This window comes from Bos javanicus, chromosome 7, assembly GCF_032452875.1.
Source record: "Bos javanicus breed banteng chromosome 7, ARS-OSU_banteng_1.0, whole genome shotgun sequence".
In the NCBI taxonomy this organism is placed as follows: domain Eukaryota; kingdom Metazoa; phylum Chordata; class Mammalia; order Artiodactyla; family Bovidae; genus Bos; species Bos javanicus.
The window spans coordinates 30511847-30537171 of NC_083874.1; the positions used below are offsets into that span (position 1 = coordinate 30511847).

Genomic DNA, 25325 nt, shown 5'->3' on the forward strand with positions numbered 1-25325 from the left:
TGGTCTCAGTGACAGCATTTGTAGGTGAGTAATGAATGGCTCGAGATGAGGAGAGACAAACCCAAGACAATATGTTTCCAGGAGGGCTCAGCTGCTTACAAGAAAAACACTCTTCTGCAGCTCCATCCGATGATTAACTGTCCAGGCCAGGCTATGTCCAGACCAACTGCCTTTCTGATCCCCACAGATAGCAACCAGATTCCACGATGCCACAAACACAATCCCCCTCTGCCTGGCAGGACCACTCCCTTCCCTTTTCATACTGTTAAAGGACTTTACACAGAACTTACCCCACAAAGACCTGCCATATGTACACTGGTGATAGCAACCATTTTCCACCAAAAGGAACAGAAATACTTTCCCCAAGCATGGGAATAAAATGATGAAAAGGAAAAAAATGTTAGAGAAAGAAGTGGGGAACATTTCTTGGTGGGTAGGGGGTGGGCATTCAGTCTTTTACTCCATGTTGTCATCCTATCGTCTCAGGGTTCCCTTGAAGGACAGTTCACAAGGTGCTACACCCCCAGTTTAACCCCATACGGCAGTTTTTTTGGTCCTTCTGAATCATGGACTTTGTTAAATTAAATATGAGAAGGCAATAGTCTACACAAGCCAAAAGTAGGCAGGCACAAGAACTTGTTCATTTAGGAAGGAACCAGCACCAGATTTCCTGGAAACCCTTTTTTTTTTTTTTCCCTAAAAGAACTTGAGGTCATTTGTCACTTTTATTTTATTTATTTATTTATTTTTATTTTTTTAAATTAAATTAAATTTTATTTTATTTTTAAACTTTATACTGTTGTATTGGTTTTGCCAAATATCAAAATGAATCCGCCACAGGTATACATGTGTTCCCCATCCTGAACTCTCCTCCCTCCTCCCTCCCCATACCATCCCTCCGGGTCATCCCAGTGCACCAGCCCCAAGCATCCAGTATCATGCATTTGTGAATTAAAGGCTGGTTGAGAATGGACAGGAAACAGCTGGGAAGGCCACGCGAACTCTGTCTAGCAGTTTGCCAGGCGGGGATGTTTACTCTCCACACCGAGGATTTGGGCCAAGGAAGGCAGAGCTGCTTTCGGGGACCCAACACTGACAGTGCAAACACCTTGGCTGCAGAGGGGCAGAGCCTGGGCTAGGGGGAGCGTGGAGAAGGCTCTTGTCTTACCCTGTCACAGCCTGGGTCTGAGCCGTAAGGAGAGAACCCTACAACTTTTGTTTTAAGATATTATGCTAAGAGGGTACCTTCCCAGGTGGCACAGTGGTAAAGAATCCACCTGCCATGCTGGAGATGTGGATTCGATCCCTGGGTCAGGAAGATCCCCTGGAGGAGGGCATGGCGACCCACTCCAGTATTCTTGCCTGGGAAATCCCATGGACAGAGGAGCCTGGAGAGCTACAGTCCACGGGGTCACTAAGAGTCGGACACGACTGAGCAACTGAGCACGCACATGCATGCCAAGAGTGACCAGAGAAGAACAGGGTGGGGGTCTGTTTTGGGTTCAGTGTGGTGGTTGTGCTTTCCCACCCAGGACTAGCAGACCTATAGAACAGAGGCAAGTGTAACCTGGGGTTAAGCGAAAGTGAAAGGAACTTGCTCAGTCGTGTCCGACTCTTCGTGACTCCATGGACTGTAGCCTGCCAGGCTCCTCCGTTCATGGGATTTTCTGGGCAAGAGCGCTGGAGTGGGTTGCCATTGCCTTCTCCAGCAGATCCTCCCAACCCAGGGACTGAACCTGGGTCTCTCACATTGTAGGCAGACACTTTACCGTCTGAGCCACCAGGGAAGTGGTTAGACTTACTGTAAACTAAACTCCCACAATAAAAACTGTTCTTGTTGACCAAATATTTTTCCAGTAATTCATAAAAATGCATAATGTTCTCCAAATATCTCATTTGCCAAATACTTAGTTAATGCCTAATATGTGCCCAACACTAACAGTGAGGAATATATAAGACATGGTTCCTATTTTTATTTATTCATTCATTTTGTTCCTTCTAGTTTTCTTTGAGATTTTAGTGACATATAGCACTATGTAAGTTTGGGTGTACAGTACAATGATTTTACTTACATACATCATGAAATGGTTGCCACAATAAGTTCAGTGACTATCTATCATCTAATATAGATATAAAATTAAAGAAATAAAAAAATATTTTTCCTTGTGATGGAACTCTTAGGATTTAATCTCTTAACAATGTTCATATATAATGTAAGCAGTATTGATTATATTTATCATAATGTACATTATATCCCTAGTACTTATTTATTTTACAACTGGAAGTTTGTTTCTTTTGACTACCTTAATCCAATTCTATTTCCCCCAACACACTCCCTGACCTTGCACCCACCCCCACCTCTGGTAACCACAAATTTGACTTCTTTTCTATGAGTTTGTTTTTGAAGTATAATTCAGCTACAAACACTATCTTAGTTCCTAGTATTGACTGGATATTTCTATGCAATATAAAATGATCACCTGGATAGTCTAGTTAAGGACACAGTTCTTAGTTTTTAAAAATGTGTCTTTTAGTTAGATAAAACTTAGGGATAACTAAATTTTAATTGGGACGTCCCTGGTGGCTCAGATAGTAAAGAATCTGTTTGCACTGCAGGAGACCTGGGTTCAATCCCTGGGTCAGAGAGATCTCCTGGAGAAAGGAATGGCTACTCATTCCAGTATTCCTTCCTGGAAAATTCCATGGACAGAGGATCCTGGTAGGTTGTAGTCCATGGGGTCAGAAAGAATCAGACATGACTGAGTGACTAACACAACAAAAAAGTTTAAATTATCTCATAGCCGTTTTTAATTTAAGTAGAAATCTCTATTCTAAAAGGGAAAGGAGTTCCAAGGACAGAGAGATTCAGGAATAAAAGAAACTCACCTTGAAGAAGAACCTGAAATGTTTCAGTTTTATTTAAACAGATGAGAACACAGAGAGAAAGCAGTATGGCAAAGTCAGAGAGGCAGTGATCTTCATATACTGCGTTGATGGGGAAGACTGGCTTGGCTGCCACTACCGTTTTCTTAGGAGAAGCAGTGAGCAATACAGCTGGCCAGTAAAGGGGTATATGGTAGATAGAATCCTGGTCTTCCCAAAGATGTCCATGTCTTAATCCCTAGAACCTCTAAATATATTACCTTACGGGTGTGATTAAAACAAGTACTTACAGATGGGAAGACTGGGCTTCCCTCATGGCTCAGCAGGTAAAGAATCTACCTGCCAATGCAGGAGATGCAGGTTCAACCCCTGGGTCAGGAAGATTCCCCGGAGAAAGGGAATGGCTACCCACTCCAGTATTCTTGCCTGGACAATCCCATGGACAGAGGAGCCTGGAGGGCTACAATCCACGGGGTCGCAAAGAGTCAGACACAACTGGGCAACCAAGCACATCCAGGTAGCCCAGATGTAATCTCAAGGGGGAGGCAGAAGTGTCTAGGTCAGAGAGAGGAGATGTGATGACAGGAAATGTGACAATGGAAACAGAAGATGTGCTTTCTGACTTTGAAGACAGAAGAAGGCCATGAAAAGTGACAGCCTCTAGAGGCTGGAAAAGGCAAGGAAACGGATTCTCTTCTAGAGCCCCCCAGAACAAACAAACCCCTACTGACACATTCAAAGTGAAATAACAAATGTCTTAAGCCACTAAGTTTGTGATGATTTGGTACAACAGTAACAGAAAACTAACGCACAGTTTAAGATTTCTGGTTTTGAAAGTCAATGTGCGTTTCATCGAGTTGGTAGATAATACAGGCACATTTCAATGTTTTTGAGCTAAAAAATGAAGATGAAAACAGTGCTTTAGGAAGATTATCTGTACCAGAGGATAAATAAAAGGAAAAGGATCTGAAACAGTTAAGAAAGACATGAAGTAACAAGACACTGAATTGAGACGATAAGAGCAGAAAATGAAAAATTAAATGGCACATATTATATTAGTTTGGAAGAATGAATCAATAGGCTTGTTGACACTCTGGAAATGAAAGAGAAGAGAAAGGTAGGAAAGACTTCCAAGGTTTCAAACCCTGTGGCTTCAGTGTGTGTGATGGGGGTAATATAGGGAGGGTTATGTCTAAGAGATGCCTTTAAAAACGGAACCACACAATAGGAATTCTCAAGGTTCATTGACATGAAGGTCATCTGGGATGCTGGTTTAATGCAGATTTCTGGGCTCCATCACAGAGATTCAATTCAGCATGCCTGGTGGTGCCCAGGAATCTGCAATTTAATAAACATTTGTTTGGATTCAAGTCATCCAAAATTCATAGTTTAAAAAATTAACCAATCAAGAAAAATTAAAAGAAAGTGAAATCGAATTCTTCCAGAGTGCTGGAAGAAAAACCAATCTTACATAAAATCTGAAAAAGCGAAAATAGACATATATTTGAGATCATAAAAATGTTAAACTTTTATAATTTAAAACATTATAGCCAAAATAAAAAAGTCCATGGTGAAAAGTAGTTTCATCAAGTGACTAATATTTTATTAATAGGCTATGCAAAGTAACAAGCAAAAACAACGGAGGCCCTAGCGGATAAATGGGTAAGCACATAAATGGAATTCCAAAAAGAGGGACTACAATCATAAATGTAAGAAATACCAATTAAAACAGCAACAAGGCAACACACATTGCTTGCTAAGTAAACAAATACCATGGTAGGGGGGCTAATATTCAAAGCTGATGAGGTAAGTTCATGCTTGCTGGTTGCATTATAAACCAGCTAAAATCATTTTGTAAAAAAATAATTTGGCAATACATAGCCAAAGCTGTAAAAATAGTCATACTCTTTGACAGAGAATGCTCCTTTTGTACTCTAGCTTGAAATCGTCTTGGATATGGGAGGAAAAAAAAACTATATGTAATGAGGAATATTAATCATCAGAAGTTGACCATGTGATGCACACGATTTCATTTAGTCTGTAAAACAATCCTATGCAGTTAGCACTTTCATTGTTCCCATATTAAAATTAGGGAAATGGAGGCACTCAACCTGCTCCAAGGTAAAGGCAGGTTCAGAAACATTCTGCCACCAGAAATTCTACACTTAAGTTTTTATAGCATATTATCACCATGAGGGAATCCTGCAACACAGTAGCATTTGTTCCATTAGAAAATGCAAGAAATTGGGAACAGTAAGGAGATTCCTTAAAAAACTAGGAATAAAACTACAATATGACCCAGCAATCCCAATACTAGGCATATACCCTGAGGAAGCCATAACTGAAAAAGACACGTGTACCTCAGAGTTCACTGCAGCACTATGTACAATAGCTAGGACTTGTAAGCAACCCAGATGTCCACTGACAGATGAATGCATAAAGAAGTTGTGGTATGTATACACAATGGAATATTACTCAGCTATAAAAAGGAATGTGTTTGAGTTGGTTCTAATGAGATGGATGAACCTAGGGCCTATTACACAAAGTGAAGTTAGAGAAAGACAAATATCATATATTAATGCATACATATGGAATCTAGAAAGATGGTACTGATGACCCTATTTACAGGGCAGCAATGGAGATGCAGACATACAGAACAGACTTTTGGAGACAGTGGGGGTGGGAGAGGTGAGATAATTCGAGAGAATAGCATTTAAACACATTCATAACTGTATGTAAAGTAGATAGCTAGTGGGAATTTGCTGTGTGACACAGAGAACCCAAAGCTGGTGCTCTGTAACAAGCTAGAGGGGTGGGAGGGGAATGAGGTGGGAGGGAGGTTCCAGAGGGAGGGGACATATGTATACCTATGGGTGATTCATGCTGATGAATGGCAGAAGCCAACACAATAAAGTAAATAATTATCCTCCAAATAAAAATAAAATAAAATTTAAAAAACTGCAAGACAAGGAAGAAAGGAAAACAGTAATTATAGCAGCACAGTAGAAATATATGTGAGTAACAATGGTTTATTTCCCCCACCTCCAAGCTTTCTGCAAGACTTAGCTTTATTATCTAAAAAAACTCAGCTTACTTGACGGGAGGAAAATAAAGCACATAGGAAAGAAAAAAAAAAAAAACCTCCTGACTTTTTCAAAAAATTAGAAAGAAATCCTAAGAAAATGTAGAGGATGAGAATGTTTTGAGAGAAGGATAATTATAGAAAACTATGAGCTTGAGAGAAGTATAATAATCATCTTCAGATAATTAGATAAACTGTCAAATGAGTAACGGTTTTAGTTTGGCTCTAAGTGGGCCTGACAGTAAGCCAGAAGGCATTGTTGTGTGTTTGTGGTAAATGGATATGAACCAAGCATCTATTATTTTAAAGGTACAAAGCACTTATTAATAGTTCATATATGATTTTAGAATTAATTTGGGAACATTGGCTAAAAACTTTTAATAAGTGAGAAATACAAAGTACAGTGTGAGAGAAACCAGGACGTTGGCAACAGAGCAAACTGCACCCATTGCAGAAATAATTGAATGTTCAAAAAAAAAAAAAAAATAATTGATTAAAAGAGAAAGTATTTTATGTAAAAACAGAACATTCAAAGCACACAACAAAATTCAAACATGGAAACCGGAGTACCAAAATTCTAATAAAAGGATAAAATTGTACAACATGGCAGCAATAATCAGTAAAGCTTGTGTATTCTGATTAAATTTTTGCCCATGTCAATCCTCCTTAACAAACAACTTTACAGTCAGGATTACAGATTTATATTTATTTTTACACCCTGTCTTTATTTGCACTTCATTGCTTTTTAGTTACTTTTTTGCCAAATCTAATACAATTAAAATGGGACAAATAAAGAGGACTTCTAACAGCCACTTTCTGCTCTATAAAACATACGATTCAGTGTCTCCCCACTAAAAAACTCTGCTGCACAATGTTATTTTTTTCTCCAAATCCCTGTAATCATGTTTTAACGAGGCTGCTAAAAACATGCAAAATTGAGAGATTTGAGAATTTCTATTTTCTCTTAATTCTAATCGTCTTGATGATATAATTTCAAGAATAGCTCAAATATTAACAGAACTACAGAAGTTGAGAGAAGCATCCTAGGAAATCTAGCAATTTTTTTCTGACTCTGAGAATCTAAGACCTTGCCTATAATCACTGGGGAGAGGGTCCTCTTCTGTAGAAGAAAATAAATCGTAATAGAGAAGAGAGCATGAGCGACTCTCCACTGATAAGCACATGGGCAGCCTCTTGCTCAGGGCGGGCCTAATTGGCAGTCACCCAGCTGTGCCTCGTGTGGAGTTGGCCCCCAAGTATCTTGGGGGACAGCTGGGCTGTGCTGGGGTCACGGAGACCTGGCAGGGTAGGAAGGAGGCTTGCATGTGACAGGCTGCTGAGTCCAGACTACTGCATCAGAGGCCGGGGAGGGGGAGGAATTCAGGTTTTAATTTCATTGTATGGACACATTTCATAAGGTCCCCAGCAGAAATCTCTCTAGAATCTGTTTCCTCAATAAACAAGTGAACAAAACCAGAATTCCTTGAGAAGGAGGTGAAGCCCAGACTCCACGTTTGTTTCTCTGTGAGGCCCTTGGGTGGGGGGAGCTTTTTGTAAAGTTGGCTGGCAATGCCCAGCCTAAGTCTGTGCTTCGCCTGTGCTGTTTCTTGCGGAAGTAAACCTGGATGTAACACAACTTTAAGTAGAAAATTCAGTGTTAATTATCCCTTGCTATCCTAATGGAAAAGTGTACAGATAACTGATAGCTCCTCAAACAAGGGGGGAACGAGGCTTACTCACTTCCCAGTATCATCTGTTTCAAGTTTTTACTCAATACTCTGATTATAAAATAAAAATTTTAAGTTTTAAAAAATGCTACAAAAGAAATGCTACACAGCTTTTAATACAGAGTTAGCCCACTACCACATCATTCACGCACTGATATTTCCCAGAAAAATTTAAGTTGTCCTTAATGAAATTAAAAGCATAGATTAAATATAATAAAATATATAATAAAAATATAATATATAAAAATATAATTATATATAATATATAATAAAAATATATAATACATAATAAAATAAAATAAAAATATATAAAAATATAATAAAATAAATAAAAGCATAGATTATTTCTGAACATACTATCTTTCCATCCAGCTTTTCTCCCCCCATCTAAGTTCTTACCTTGAAGAAATTGAACTGTGCCACACATTTTATATATGTGTATGTATATAATAATACATATTCATATACAGGAAGTATATATACACACATACATATATACATATACAAAGATATGAATATGTATATATGAAAGAAAAATGCTAAAACTGTGTTAACTCATATGTGGTGATTTTCTGGGGAATTTCATGAGATATTTCTAGTTATTAAGGTATTTTAACACTTTAATAATAATTTATAACCTGTGAAATATTAAAATTTGATAGAAAAAAAGAAGTATTCTCTCTTCTATGTTTCACTGACCATTTTTCCAAAACCTCAGCTATTTCTTTTGCATTCTTATTTCTTTTCTCAAAGACTTTAACAAAATGGTTCTGAGAACTGAAAAACCAGTCTTGTAACATGGCCTTGATAATTCAAAAGAAAGCCTTGAGCCCACTTTACATGATCCCCAAACAGTCCTTGAATACAGGAGACATAGATGTCATCTTTTCCAGATATATTTGAGTATAAGTTGATTTTGATAAATTTATTTCTATAAAATAATCATTTGACTCCCCTCCATTTTTGTAAAGCTTTAAGTATATTTTATGGATAAAATAGGATCTGGGTCTTATTCTTTCTGAACCTACAACACCCAGCATAGTACACTCCAGTTTGCCATCACACATCTATTTATGCAAAAGATCTTAACGGAAAATCCACCTACTCAGAAAGCAGACCTTTGAAAGGACTGAACAATTCATTTTAAAAGGAAATTTACTTCATGATAAAAGAAATCATACTGTTCTCAGAACTATTAAAGCTCTAAGGAACCACAGAAAGCAGTCTTAATGTTATACCATCTGCCCTGTAGAGAAGAGCTGGGGGGAGAAGTTACCTTTTTGTGCAGGGCATGAAATTCGCTGTACCTTTTTTCAACAAAATGTTTTCTTCCATTCATTAGAACTTCTATCTTAAACACCTAAAGGAAAAAAATAAAAAAAGATTAATTCCACCAGTTCCAAACCCTCAGTTGTCTGATGTGGTAAGTTTGTGACCATGATATATTTCATCCCTTTAATTACAGTAGCTGATCCCCCAAAACCCAGAAGGCTCAGGAGACCCTGGCCCAACAGCACTGATTAATGAGCCCTGGAGCCAAATGCTCACTAACAAATGACAGCAACCCTGCAAATGTGTTTAAAAATAGCGGCAACTTAAATGCCTTCAAATGCTCCTTAACTTTTTAACCAGAGAACACTCCTCTCCTAAAATTTCACTAAATGCATAGGATGGCATCAAAATACAAGTGTGATGCCACAGAAACAGTCTGCCAGAAATCACAGCCCATTATGGGTATTTCAATGACGGCAGTGCTGTGTCATCTTTAAGACAACCAAGCAAACAGTAGTACATTTTAGGTTAATTTCTTTCTAACCTGCATATTCATCTCCAGTCTCAGCTGGGCTTATTCTGCTGTTTGCAAAATGGGGAAAATGTAGTAAAGGTTCGTTTTCCCTGCATGATACGAGTGACAGCTTGTGCTCCCACCTTCAGGAGGTTGAAAGGCCAGCGAAAAGGCTCTCTGGGTGCACTAATTAGTAAGCAGTAACATGACACTTTCTTGATTCTTAGGTCATGGGTCAAGACTGGGGACAAGGGATGAGGAATATGGTGAAATGCTCATGAGAACACAACACTAAGGTAGGCGGGGGAAGGATGCTCGGCAGGAGCTGAAGAGCAGATGCTCTGTATTTCCAAGAGTTTGTCTTTGGTTCTGTCTGCTTCGCTGAGGGAAAGTCTGTCATCACCAAGATGAAGGAGAATTGTTCCATGACCTAGTAAGCCTGGTTTCCCATTTCAATTGCCCTTCTGAAGGAAACAAAACTAAAGTTGAGGTCATGTGACACTAAAGAGTGTTAAACACATTCTGCTAACCCTAAAAAGAACTATTTAAGCATATGAGATACAAGATCACACTCCTTCATTATGAAAATACCTCTCTATGGCTCTAAATTTCTGCCTTACATGTACATATGACTGTTGTGGAAAGCCAGAAATTACATCATCAAACAAAATGTGTTCATATTTTTGTACTTCTTCCAATTAGAAACAAAATCTTCTGTTCCATGACTCAGTTTAAGAAACCTGCTTTTATTAAATAAGTGTTCAATTTTTATCAGTTTAACCAACTGTTCTTTTTTCCTCAAGAAATCCCTCTAAAAAATACTTTTTCTTTGGTGAGTCAGTGAAAATATTTTCTTCAAGAAACATATGCATATGCTTCAGACTCCAAGACATATATACATTATTTTTTAGAAAAAAAATTTGTTTACTAGTTCACTAAAGTAAATCTGTCTTCTTCAAAGACCCTTCAAAGCCAGGAATACAATGAGAAAATCACCCTGGGAAATGCAAACAAAAGAAGCACAGCTTCAACTCAGGGGCTTGGTTAATAGAAATCAGAGTCTCCTTTCTAGAGTCAGGTCTCAGACTTAAATCAGGACAATGTGGGAGCAATGAAAGTACTTTCCATCTGCAGAGCTGTATGAAATAGACGGAGATACGTTCTGAGTTCAGTTACTTGAGGCTTCATCACAAAAACCACCACTTTAATTGGCACGTTTGCTGAAGAACCCATAGAAGGAGAAAGCTGAAGACTCAGAAAGGTTCAGCTTACTAGGTTGCCCCTCAGGTGCTCCCTCCTGAAGGCCACAGATAAGACACATTACACAGCAGCTGCCTCATGGAATGTCACCCCTTCTATCGACCAGATGGCTTCATTACCAAGTTCCACAGTTACTTCACACAATCACTAAATTTCACTTTGCGGGGGAGGGGCTGGGGTGTACGTAACAGACATAGACCCACAGAGAAAAGTATGTGATAAATTTTAATTCTAATATTATTATTAGGTTGCTATTTTTTAAATGCACAATATACCTAATACAGTTAAGACGTTTTTCTTTTAAATGGGAAAACACCTTGGAAAGGAGGTTTCTTAATCAGAATTTCCATGACAATATTAATCAAGAAATGGAGTCCATTTAATAAATCTTATGTTCCTAAATTCCACAGCAGACTTATTTTTTTTCTTAATAGTTTCTGACACACGTTGTCCCTGCTGCCAGGAAAACATTTTCCCTCTTGCCTTTCCTGGCAAACTCCTAGTAGCTGTTATCTAGCTCTAAGGTCGGGGCAGCACAGATGATGTTTGGAATGAATGCACGGTATCTGGAATTCGTTCGTTCAGTTATTTAACAGATATTTACTGAAGGACTACAATGTGCCTGTGCCCAGGAGTCGCTTGACGCTCCTCGGATTCAGCAGAGAACAAGACAAACAAGAGCCCAGACTTCACGGAGCACACCTCCTTTATAGGATCCAGTGAGGAAGGCAGATCATAAACAGATTAAAAAAAACACGGTGAAGTCGAGAAACAAAAGTGCAGTGAAGAGTAGAGCAGGATAACACAGAGCTGGACAAGAGTGCTGTTTTAGACACTGTGGTAAGAAGAGGTCTCTCTGAACACAGAGGCAGTGAGGGGTACAAAATCTGACAGGAAATACCAGGAAAAAGTGTATGCAGGAGTTGAATGTGGCTGCCTCTGGAATTTCAGACTGGGTGGATGAGGATTGTTTGTTTGTGTTCCTCCCCCCTCCACCCCATATTTAAGGTCCAGAGAAGGAGAGTCCAGAGAAGGAGAAACAATTATACAATTGGACAAAATAAGTGGGAGAACTGGCTCTTAAGACATTGGACATGAGGAAATGAAGACACTGGACATGAGGAAATGAATGACACCGAGAGATAGGAAACAGTGATTCCTAAGATTACCCCTAGGATAACCACAAGGTGGCCTGAATTAGGGACAGGGAGGAGAGAGCGGCAGGAAGCCATGGCGGTTTCCGGGGCACAGTTCTGGAGAGGAGTGAGCCACAGATGAAGGGAATTTCTGTGACTTGCCAGAGGTCTCCCTCCAGCATTCAGCTGAATCCTCATCAGCACGTGAGGCTGAGCAGACTACCCAAGGACAGGAAGAGATTAGAGACCCCGGTGCTCAGAGCTCACAGACACCAGGGCACAGTTCTTGCTCCCAAAAGCCAAGGTGAATACCTCTTAATTCGGGGAGCACTCGTTAGAGAGCTCAGAGGAGTCCTGTCTCAGTAGTAGAGCTAAAGTAACTGTAAGCTAAAAGCTTTTCTAATCCAAAGTAACAAACCTTAAAAGCAAGACCTAAAGAGAATAAACTGTTTCTGACTAACTTAACCACTTGCCAGAACAAAGTTCAAGAATATTTTTGAGAGCATAAAAACGTTCAGTACCCAACAAGACAAAATGTACAAACTGCTGCTGCTAAGTCACTTCAGTCATGTCCGACTCTGTGCGACCCCATAGATGGCAGCCCACCAGGATCTCCCGTCCCTGGGATTCTCCAGGCAAGAACACTGGAGTGGGTTGCCATTTCCTTTTCCAATGCATGAAGTGAAAAGTGAAAGTGAAGTCGCTCAGTCGTATCCGACTCTTAGCGACCCCATGGACTGCAGCCTACCAGGCTCCTCCATCCATGGGATTTTCCAGGCAAGAATACTGGAGTGGGGTGCCACTGCCTTCTCCAAAATGTACAAAGCCTGGCATTTAATCGAAAAGAAGCAAGAAACTTCAACTCATAATGAAAAGAAAAAACAGTAAATAGAAACTAGTCCAGAAATGACACAGATGATAAAATTAGTAGATTAAAGCATTAACTTGTTATAAGAAAATTTCTTATGTTCAAGAACCTAGAAGAAAGGTTGACTATGTTAAGTGGAGGCATGGAAGATATAAACAAGGCTTAGATAACAGGTGTGGGTCCTACTGAAGAGTAAAAAATGTCTGTGAATAAAAATATACATATACTGGAGGAGATTAGCAGCAGGTAAGACACTAGAAAAGAAAAGATAAGTAAAGTTAAAAATCCAGCAGTAGCAACTTAAATCAACAAAGCATTCGTGAACCATGGGACAACTTTAAACATCAAAGTGCATGTATAATCAGAGTACTCATAGCAGAGGTGAGATGTGGGGAAAGAGGTTGGAGAGAAAGACAAATATGTTTGAAGAAATCTTGATCAAGAATTTCCCCAATTTGATAGAAACTATAAACTTGTAAGTCCAAGATGACCAATGGACCCAAGTACAAGAAACAGGGGGAAAAAACCCAAGGCAAAACATAATCTAATTGTTAAAAACCAGTAAGAAAGAAAACCTGAAAAGCTGCCAGAAAACAGAGACATCACATAGAAAAGAAAGATAAGTTTGAGAGCAAATTTTTCAAATGTTTCTATAAATAACCAACCCTGTGAGTCAATGCATATATATTTCGGTTACGTAAATATGTTCTATGTAAAGTGGCATATATAAAAATCAACGTATGATTTAATCATTATTTTTAAAGTGTTTAGGAATTTTTCCTAAATAGTAAGACCAATAATAACAACAACAATAACAAAGACTTTTATAATTCTTATATGCAGGCACTGCTCCAAGCTCCTTTATCATGACAATCACTCATTTAATTTTCACAACAACCCACCACGGGATAGGTAGTATGATCCCCATTTTACTGGCAAGGAAACTGAGGCATGAGTTAAGTACCTTGCCTATGGTAGCTACATTTTGAACTCAGTGATTCGGTTCCTGAATCTGCCTTCTTAACCACTGCACAATACTGATGCCCAATGAACAGGCTCCCTTATAGTCTTGTTCACTGGGGGAGATACTCTGGAGGGGGAACAATGCCTTCCATACAGTCTCTTCTAAGGCAGCTCTGCAGGAACCTAGGGCCCCTGGCAGAGAGGGTGGTGGTGATGCTGGCGTGAGGAATTCACCCCTAACTACAGCCTGTGCTCCTCTCAAACAAACACTGATCTATGTAGAAAGCATACAATTCTGCAGAGTAGAAAAAAATCCTTCTCCTGCCAGGATCTGTGTCCATACCGCCTCCTCAGTCAATCTCCTTACATTGCTGCCCCCAAACTCAGTGTGTATGGTTTTGCTACAAAAACATATGCTTACAAGGAAGACTTTTCAAAAGTCCAAAGGAAATAAACTGAAAAGCATGTTTAATACATAAGAGACTTGGATAAAACCATATTAAGTTTCTTATTTGGATCTGTTTAAGCTACTTGTTGCCTTTCAGAAATTGTCTATACTCATATTAACTCTTTATGTACATATAAAATATGTTATTTTCTTAATACGACTGTAGCTAGAGCATATAGTTCTACTACTTTTGTTTTTTCTACTACTTTTATTCTTTACTTTATTTACTTAATACATAGACACCTTCATTAATGAGCACATTTTGACATACTTCATTCTTTAATGGCTACATAGTACTACCATGTATGTTGTTACCACAGTTTATTTAATGAGGACCCTAATCAAGGTGAATATTAAGTTACTGGAGTATTTTTCACTGTATATTTTTAATACATTTATATACATTTATATAAATATGTACATATATATTTATTTATGTCTACATATACCTACATATATTTATATATGTTAATGATTAATGTATGTGTACAGACATACACATCTCATTCTTGTTCCTGTGTATGAACTTACACACATACATACAGAAGATAAATTACCAAAAATGTTACCAAATTCATCCCCCTCAAATGTACTAAGTTACCCTACTAAGTTACCAAAAGGATATGGAATGCCTGGCTCATTCTGACCAACACTGGCTACCAGTCACTTTGGCAGTATGATGAGGAAATGAGAACAAATTGGGAATATTTTGCCCAGGGTTTATAGTAGCATAAGTTTCCATTCCAACTGTCTTACGTAAAATCACATAGAGACCTGACCTATCCATCTAGCCCTCTACTCTTGGAGATATCCTTGCCTTCAGAGATGTCTAGAAATTCCCCTGTATAAAGCAAGGGAAGCTTCATGTAACTAAATAAACATATTAAGATTTTCATTTAAGTTTGTTTAAAAAACAGAAACTATACTGTTCATGTGACTATTCTGGCCACAGTCCTAAGAACATTATTAAGTCCTTAGACTTCCAATTGAAAAGAAAAATAAATACTACTTTAAAGAGAAGATTTCAATTTGTAAGTGCGGTTTTGACTACACGTTAGAGTCAGTTTTTTTTTTTTTCCCCGCAGTTCGATAACATCTCTGAAGTTAAACTGTAAATTTAATGATAAAATATTTTATAATTTGGTTTACACCCAGTTTTTTCAGGAATGTATCTAAAAAAACAAAATAAACTTAAGCTAAAGAAGGACTTAACTTATATTCTAGGTTGAATGATCTCTGTCTTCAGAAGCTCGTATCTTTCATAGTCATTTATTTTCAACCAAAGAAAAGAAAAGTTTTCATACCTAAAAGTGTCTAATAAATAACTTTTAGGTGCTTTACAAATAAAGTTGGAAACTCTATATAAAATTAAAGTTTTAAGTCCAGTCTTCCAAGTAGTTTGGATCACTAATGCATTATAATAAGGATATACTAAAGCATTATACTAAGAATACACATAAAGATACACTATCAGCTTCAAAATGACTTTTCTTTATATATATACATACTAGGCAAATTTTCCACCAGGAAGATGGGAAGGTGCTTGTCTCAGACATGCAGGAGAGAGAATATTTTATGTACTATGTTTATGTTTATGAAATTCTCTTTGAAGATTTTTTCAAAAAAGAATTCAAAAAAGCAGCCAAGAAATGGTGGAAATCTAGAAACAATATGCAGATATTGGGGAATCTTAAAATACCAATTATGCAGCCTAAAAAGTATTCAAATTAGAGTAAGAAGCCAAAGGGTTCCAAGAAGAATGCTTTCAAGAACAAAATGGGTATGATTAATACCTATTATCATTCATGAGGTTTTAGTGATAGCATCAAAGCATTCACCTTTCTCTGTTAAGAAAAAAAAAGTGCTTAAGAATTTCAAGAAAACCAACTAAACAAAACTGTATACAATGTACAGTTCCAAATATAAAGCAAAATACATGCAACACGATCTGAAACAGTTTAGAGAATTAAGAATGTCAGGATTTCCCTGGAGGTCCAGAGATTAAGACTTCACCTTCCAATGCTGGGGGTGAGGGTTACCCTGGTTGGGGAGCTAAGATCTTACATGCCTCACAGCAAAAAACCAAAACATAAGACAGAAACAATATTGTGACAAATTCAATAAAGACCTTAAAAATGGTCCACAAAAAAAAAAAAACACAAAAAAACCTGAACAAGATTGTCCATTTGAAGCAATGCTTGAAACATTCTCCACTGAGCAGTACAGGTTAACAATTTATAAGGCTTCCTTTCCTTCTTTACAATTCCAAAAGCTTGATTACATGGTGAAAACATAAATAAATATCTGTACACACACACATATAATTATCATATGGGAACATTAATTATTGTACTCAGCTTTTGTAATCAATCTATACAACAGAGAAGACAATTATTTTTACAGAACAGACTGCAAATATTTTTTGTGTAAAAACTAATGTCATAACTAGCAGAAAACAAGAGATGAATGGGGAAGGAACAGGATGTAAAGCAAGTAAACAGGGTCCACATCTTTCCATCTTACATAATTGACAGTCAAAGCATGCTGCTTAAAAGCTGGTGAATGAAAGTTGCTCAAGTTACACAGTAACAAATATAAAGTCATAAAGTTGATTTTAATTATGAAATTAAAATCATATACATAGTGAAAATGGAGTAGAGGAGAGTTTAATACAGGAGTGGAATCAACTCAATTCATATTTCTAAGAGATTATCAGGGACACAGAGATTTTCCAAGACACCAAGAAATGGAGATTCAGATACATTATTAATACTTACAGTAACATTGCTTAAATTAGTAACTTTTCAACTAACTTCTGGTTCTAGAAGGTCATTTATAGACATTTATAGACATTTTATTTTTCCTTTTACATGTTTATGAAGTGTTGAAATTTTTTCTGTCTATATGAAGTACTTTCAGATAACCTAAAAATGACATAACCTCTGCTAAATGTTTTTGTTTTACATCTCTCTGGTTATAAAGGAAAGATTCTCTTGAGTTTATTAATATTTACAGAATTACAGGTTTTCAGTGTAAACCCTACTACTGACTGATTTTAGCTGCAGCTCCCTGACTGATTACTTGATTATGAAAAGTCTTCATTTTTCTTTTCCTCTTCAGCCACATCTATGACACAAACCCAATCAATCAATTCAGGATGAAGGAAAAAATGCACTCAAATACATTAGGTCATACATATTGATTGGTTAACATAGTTTTTCATTAGTTTCAATATCATATAACTTTAACTTAGATTTCCTATAAAATGTGAATGCTGCTAGTTCTTTGCTTACCTGAATTGTTCTGGCAATAAATTTTATATGGCATATTAGGTTAAACAATTAAGCATTCTGGAAGATAGATGCTGCTGTTGCTGCTGCTGCTGCTAAGTCGCTTCAGTCGTGTCCGACTGTGTGCAACCCCATAGATGGCAGCCCACCAGGCTTCCCCGTCCCTGGGATTCTCCAGGCAAGGACACTGGAGTGGGTTGCCATTTCCTTCTCCAGTGCATGAAAGTGAAAAGTGAAAGTGAAGTCACTCAGTCGTGTCCGACTCTCAGTGACCCCATGGTCCGCAGCCTACCAGGCTCCTCCAACCATGGGATTTTCCAGGCAAGAGTACTGGAGTGGGGTGCCATTGCCTTCTCCAAAGATAGATGCTACGTGAATCTTATTATTTTATTTTATGACCTGCTTTGAAAGAAGGAAAATAGATAAATGAATTTTATCTGCACTACTTCCTAACTTGGGCAAATCTCTAAGTTTCTTTGAGCCACAGTATCTTCATTAATAAATACGGAAGACAAAACGATACCTACTGTATTAGTTTGTCAAATAATAAATGTCTTGGTGCTTTGTAAGATGCTCTGAAATGGAATGAAAAATTGCTAACTATGAACACTGTAAAGCAATTATTCCCCAATTAAAAATTAAAAAAAATTTATAACTATGAAGCAAAGACATCACTTTGCTGACAAAGGTGCATCTAGTCAAAGCTATGGTTTTTCCAGTAGTCACGTACTGGGGTCACAAAGAGTCGGACACAACTGAGCGACTAAACTGAACTGCACTGAACTGATGCAGATGATACCACTCTAATGGCAGAAAGCGAAGAAGAACTAAAGAGCCTCTTGATGAAGGTGAAAGAGGAGAGTAAAAAAGTTGGCTTAAAACTCAACATTCAAAAAAAACTAAGATCATGGCATCTGGTCCCATTACTCCGTGGTAAATAGAAGGGGAAAAATGGAAGCAGTGAGGTTTTATTTTCTTCAGCTCCAAAACTGCTGCAGGTGGTGACTGTAGCCATGAAACTAAAAGATGCTTGCTCCTTGGAAGGAAAGCTATGACAAACCTAGACAGCATATTAAAAAGCTGAGACATCACTTTGCCTACAAAGGTCCATATAATCAAAGCTATGGTTTTTCCAGTAGTCATGTACGGATGTGAGAGTTGGACCATAAAGAAGGCTGAGCACTGAAGAACTAACGCTTTCAAATTGTGGTGCTGGAGAAGACTCTTGAGAGTCCCTTGGATAGCAAGGAGATCAAACCAGTCAATCCTAAAGGAAATCAACCCTGAATATTCATTGGAAGGACTGATGCTGATGCTGAAGCTCCAATACTTTGGGCACCTGATGCAAAGCTCCAATACTTTGGCCACTTGATGCTGGGAAAGATTAAAGGCAAAAGGAGAAGAGGGTGGCCAAGGATGAGACAGTTAGATAGCATCACTGACTCGATGGACATGAATTTGAGTAAACTCTGTGAGACACTGGAGGACAGAGGAGCCTGGTGGGTTACAATCCATGGGGTCAGAAAGAATTGAACATGACTTAGCGACTGAGCAACAACTCACTGGGCTAAAATCGTGGTATTGGCAGGGCTGGGTTCCTTTTGGTGGTTCACTCGGAGAAAACGTTTCTGTTTCCTTGTGGTTGTAGGACTTGGTCTTCATTTTCTTGCTGACCCTCATTTAAGGGCAAAGTTTGCAGCTTCTAGAAGCCACCTGTACTCCTTGGTTCATGGTCTCCTTTCTCAATCTTCAAAGCCAGCAACAGGAGATCAGGACTCTCATGTCCTGTTTCTGTGACCTACTTTTCTGCTTCCCCTTCTTTTTAAACGAGAGACTCATGGGATTATATTAATCCTATCCAGATAAGCTAAATTGTCTCTGTGATCTCAAGGTCTGTAACATTCACCACCTCCATTAAGTCTCTTCTGTATATCAGGAAACATATTCACAGGTTCTGGAGATTAGGGCGCAGACATTTTGGGAGATCCACTATTTCTTTTATCACAGACCTAGAGGAAGTGAGAATATCTGGGTGTGGGGGCAGGATGGTCCCAGCAGGTGGAAGATTAAATACTTGACATAGTTATGTGCCTAAAGTGATGCGGAGGGAGAAGAGTCAGAGATAAGGTCTGAATAGTAGTGGAGAGAGGTGAGGAGAAGTAGAAACAAAGGACAGGCTAACATAATTAAATGTGGAGATTCTTAAAAAAAAAAAAAAAGAATGAAAGAAAGAAATGGAAACAAATATAATGGTGAGGTTTGGGAATCGGAGCAACTTGAAGGATGGTGGTGCCAGTAACTGAGCTGGGAAGACTGTCAGGAGTAGGGGGTGGGGTGGGGGTGCAAACAGGAGCTCTGCACTTGTTGCATTAAGTTTGAGACACGTGTTAGATAGACATTAAGTGGATATGTTCAGTGGACTGAATTTACACATTTGGGGCTTAGGGAGAGGTCTTGGCCAGAGATATACATTTGGGAATCATCTAATTGTGAATGTGATCTAATGTCAGGAGACAGGATCTGATTATCTAGGAAGAGAAGTTTATTCTGCAGTCTTGAGGCCATATCAGTGCTTATGGTTTTCCACTCTAGTATGAGAAAACTTAGCTGCATTTTAAAGTCTTCCCCTTCCAGATTGAAACTTCTCTAGCTCCTTTAGCTGTCCTTCAGAAGACCCACCTTCTGGTTAAAATATAGTTTGTCACTGTTCACCTAAAATATAGAATCCAGGACTTAAGAAAATATGGCCATTCCCAGTTAGTGAATGGATTATGTCTCCAAAATCTACAATTGAGGTAGTTTAAAACTCAACACAGATTTTCTCATAACTATAAAAGATAGATTACAACTCATAAAAAAAAAACCCTGTTTAGCCCATATATGCAGAAATGACAATAATATTTTGGTAGGAATTATTCATATATATGTTTTTATTGTAGATTTCTTTTTGTGCTTCTATGAGATCTTAGGAACACAATTTCTCATCATTTTATAAAGACCTTTTTCCTACTGGAAGAATTAAACATGTTCATTACAGAAAACAAGCAAATAACAGAGGATAGAAAAGACTCTGAGTCATCACATCATACCTACTTTTTGTAATTTTTTTTTTCCATTTAAACATCATAAGCCACCTTCATTCTAACAGATTCTGTCCCATATAATGGTTACATGAAACAGTGCGTGCATGCTCAGTCATGTCCAACTCTTTGTGACTGCATGGACTGTAGCCCGCCCGGCTCCTCCATTCATGGGATTCTCCAGGCAAGAATACTGGAGTGGGCTGCCATTTCCTTCTGCAACAATAATATTTTTATTTCACCCACCAGCTTTGCAGGATAACACAGTGGTTAAGACTTCTGATTCTTGAATCAAACTGCCTGGGTTTGAATCCTGTGTTTTCTATGGTTCTCTGCTGGGCTTGGGTAGCATGATTTGGGGCAAATTATTTAACCTTTACAAACCTCAATTTTCCCATCTATAACATGAAGCTTACCATGGTACCTTTCAAATAGGTTTGTTGTCAGGATTAAATGTGATTATCATGTCACTAATTTACCATATTATCTTGCATTTAGCAAGAACCCAAACAAGAATGTTATCTATTAATATCATTATCAACATCTAGTCACTTTCACAGCTGTTTCTGTATCAGCACGGGGGAGGGAGACTTGGTGGACAGAGAGGGAAAAAAAGATGACCCCACAGGAGTGTAGCTACTGACCACATCCATCCATCTCCACAAGGGAGAAGGGACTTTTCTCCCATCAGCAGAGGTGGTTGAGCCTGCAGGGCAAACCTGTGGCTTCTGCACTCACCTATATCAGCGCCCACTCAGAACCCTGTATTGCTGACAAGACCCATCCACTAAGACCCAGTGGAATCCTGACTTCCCTCGATCTTAGTGTAAGATTCCTTATCTTTGACCCGTATTCTCCTAAATCTTTTTGGAAGCTCTAGTTCACTGTTGGCTCACGGTGAACCTTGAGGTCAAACAAAAGCACTAGGTCTTCCCCGAGAATTCTGGAACAGGTGATTGTGAGAACTTGAGGTCAGGCTTACAAAGGACCATGTCCATTTCCACCCATCGTATGAGGATGCTGCAACTTTTCTGAAAACTTATGCTGTCACCCAAATCATAAGCCAGCATTTCTGCCAAGCCTTGTGTCATTGGAGAGTCTGCAGTAGCCTTCCTTCATTCAGGCCCGAAAATTCATTCTACAACCTCCCCACTGGTCTCACTGACACACTCATGCCCTGTAACCATCTGTTTCACAGTAGCCCTTTTCAGGCCTCCACCAGATCACATGACTCCTCTGTTGCACTCATTCCATGGATTTCTACCACTCCTGGAGTAAAATTCCAGTCCCTATTGTAGCCTACGAAGCCCTACACCCACAGGCTTCAGAGCCCCTCTCTCTTCTACATCTCCTAATACACCCCTCTTACTTATCCTGGTCTATGCACACCAGTCCCCTTCAGTTCAGTTCAGTTCAGTTCAGTTGCTCAGACATGTCTGACTCTGACCCCATGGACTGCAGCACGCCAGGCCTCCCTGCCCATCACCAGTCCACTTCTGCTGCTGCTGCTAAGTCGCTTACTGACCATCAAATGTATCAAGCACATTCCCAGCTTTAGGGTTTTTGTTGTTGTTGTTGTTAAGTCGCTGAGTTGTGTTTGACTCTTTGTGAAACCATGGACTATAGCCCACCAGGCTCCTCTGTCCATGGGATTTCCCAGGCAAGAATACTGGATTGGGTTGCCATTTCTTTCTCCAGCCTTTAAAAATATCTGGCAACGAAGTAGGCTGAATACAGGAAATAAAGGAGGAAGCAAAGAGGGGAAGGAGAGTGAACAAGTAATTAACAGCAAGACAACACACTGGGAAGAACACGTCCACAACTTAGCCCAGTTCAGCAGTCTGATAGTAAAAAAAAAAGTAAGACGAATTATTTTTGTCAGAGAAAAATCAGTAAGTTAGACATGATAGAGCAGACAGTGCAGAACCAGATCATTTCCTATAGAAAAATTTGTGGTAGCTGGTCTAAAGAATACTGTTCATGAGGGCATGAGTGCTATGAAAAGAGTTTTGAAATATAGCCCTTTTATTAAAAAGAAACTACCCATCTTAATAATTAGCACCACTGTAGAGAAGCTACATGGTATTGTACAAAGAATGCCAATCTAGAGTCAGACACACCCGACACCCAGATCTGTCACTTGCCAGCTCTGATTCCTTAAAGATATTGCTTATTCACTTTGAGCTTCAATTTCCTCATATGGAAAATGAGGATGATAATATCTGTTTCTTTAGGCCGGTGGCAGAGTAAATATGTAAGACATGGTATATAAAACACTTGGCACTTCACCAGACACAAAGCTGGTGCCCTATACATCCTAGTCTCTTCCCAAATGTCATTGGGTTTCTCACAAATCTAAATGGAATCTGAGGCCATTAATAACTTCCAATTCTCTAACACACCATGAAGCTCTATGATGCACTATGCTTCTGTCTTAAAAAACATCCTCACAAAAAATCATGCAACTCAAAAGTTCAAATATTCCCAATGATATTTGGGAAGAGACTAGAATGTGTATTCTCTCTATATAAATGAGCTTCCCAGGTGGTACAATGGGAAAAAAAAAAATATCTGCCTGCTGATGCAGGAGACACAAGAGACAGGGGTTGGAGCCCTGGGTCAGGAATATCCCCTGGAGAAGAAAATGGCAATGCCCTTCCCAGTATTCCCGTCTGGAAAATTCCATGGACAGAGGCGACTAGCAGGCTACAGTCTATGGGATTGCAAAAGAGTTGGACACAACTGACATACACACACACACACACACACACACACACACACACTATACTGCTAAGCCACTTCAGTCGTGTCCAACTCTGTGCAACCCCATAGACGGCAGCCCACCATGCTCCGCCGTCCCTGGGATTCTCCAGGCAAGAATAGTGAAGTGGGTTGCCATTTCCTTCTCCAATGCAGGAAAGTGAAAAGTGAAAGGGAAGTCGCTCAGTCGTGTCCGACTCAGCGATCCCATGGACTACAGCCCACCAGGCTCCTCCATCCATGGAATTTTCCAGGCAAGAGTACTGGAGTGGGGTGCTATTGCCTTCTCCACACACACACTATATGAATATACATATACACACAAGCATATATATGCAGATAGATAAATAGGGATAGACAGATGATTATTTTTTAACTCAAAGAAAGTGCAAAGGGTAAGCTTGGGTGGAGAAGAACTACTGCTTATTCATGACGAGTTTTCTTTCTATTGGCATCAAGAATTTAAGATCCAAGACCCTCCTGTGTTCTCTCAGTACGGAACAAATAGTCCTCAGTGGACCCCATGGAGGAAGTTTACTTGAGCACAGGCCATCTGCAATATGCCTGCCAGCTTCAAAGCTCTGCTGTTCAGGCCTGAAACATGGGCAGAGAGCAGGTGGAGAGGTCAAGCTCTGTTTCTGTAATAAAATACAGACTGTTTTATAGACTTTACAAGCAAGGATGCTGAAGAGACACCCTGTTATTCCTGCTGAAGGGAAAGAAGCTTTTTTTGTTCTATAAACAGTATTAGAAGGCAGGCATCCACATTTTTAAAATGCCCACCTACACAAAGGAAGGAAGCTCTTAAAGACTGTAGAATTCTCAACCTTCTTTCAAAATTCCAAATGAGAAAAAATATCAAGTATTTTATGTCCCCAATATATGTTTGGTTTAAAAACAGATGATGATGATATTTATTTATCCACATATTTATTGAGCACTTACTATGTGCTAATTCCCATTCAAAGTGTCTGATATTTATCAGTGAAGTAAAGTGGCAAAGGGAACTGCCCTCATGAAATTTACATTCTAGCAGGGAAGACAGAGAACAATAGATATATTTTTAAAATAAGTAAATTATACAGTATGTTTTAAAAAGTGATTATCTGGTATGGGAGGAAAAAACAGAACCAGGTAAAAGGAACTTGGAGTGCTGTGGCAGGACAGGAAGAGAGGAGGAAGAGGGGGTGGAGTTGGAAGTTTAGACAGAATGGTTGGACAGCACTGAGATGGCAAGGGCAGGTTATGAAGCTGCATCACAGAACCGAACTTAGTAAGAGTTTTGTTCTCTCAAATTTAAGTTAACCTATCAGTCAAGCCCTTAAAAGAGAATGAAATAATGTCATATGCAGCAACATAGATGAACCTAGAGATTATCATACTAAGTGAAGTAAGTCAGACAAAGACAAATATCATACATATGGCTTATACGTGGAATAACAAAAAGATATAAGCGAACTTATTTACAAAACACAGAAATAGGACTCACAGACTTATGGTTATCAAAAGGAGAAGGGCAGGGGAGGGGATGAATTAGGGGGTTGGAATTAACACATACACACTACTATATATAAAATACCTGGAGAAGGAAATGGCAACCCAGTATTCTTGCCTGGAGAATCCCATAGACAGAGGAGCCTGGAGGGCTACAATCTATAGGATCGCAAAGAGTCGGACATGATTGAAGCAACTTAGCACATATATAAAATAGATAAACAATAAGGTCCTACTGAATATCACAGGGGACTAAATTCAGTGTCTTGTAATAATCTATCATCAATAACGGGATATAATGGAAAAGAATATATATATACACACACAAGTGAATCACTGTGCTGTACACCTGAAACTAGCGAAACACTGTAAATGATGTATGAAAAGTGAAAGGCACTCAGTCGTGTCCAACTCTTCTCGACCCCATGGACTGTAGCCTGCCAGGCTCCTCTGTCCATGGAATTCTTCAGGCCAGACTACTGGAGTGGGTCGTTGTTCCCTTCTCCAGGTGATCTTCCCAACCCCAGGATCAAACTCAAGTCTCCCAC

At 38.9% G+C, this 25325-nt stretch overlaps 1 protein-coding gene across 2 annotated transcripts in view; it reads right to left on the reverse strand.

Annotated features, from left to right (window-relative positions):
• The window catches only part of SNX24 (sorting nexin 24), a 170779-nt gene that overhangs the window by 67578 nt on the left and 77876 nt on the right, over positions 1 to 25325 (reverse strand). For both annotated transcript variants that reach the window (XM_061422955.1, XM_061422956.1), the window contains exon 2: positions 8969 to 9052. In XM_061422955.1, the coding sequence (XP_061278939.1) occupies positions 8969 to 9052 (84 nt within the window). The remainder of the gene's footprint in view (positions 1 to 8968; positions 9053 to 25325) is intronic.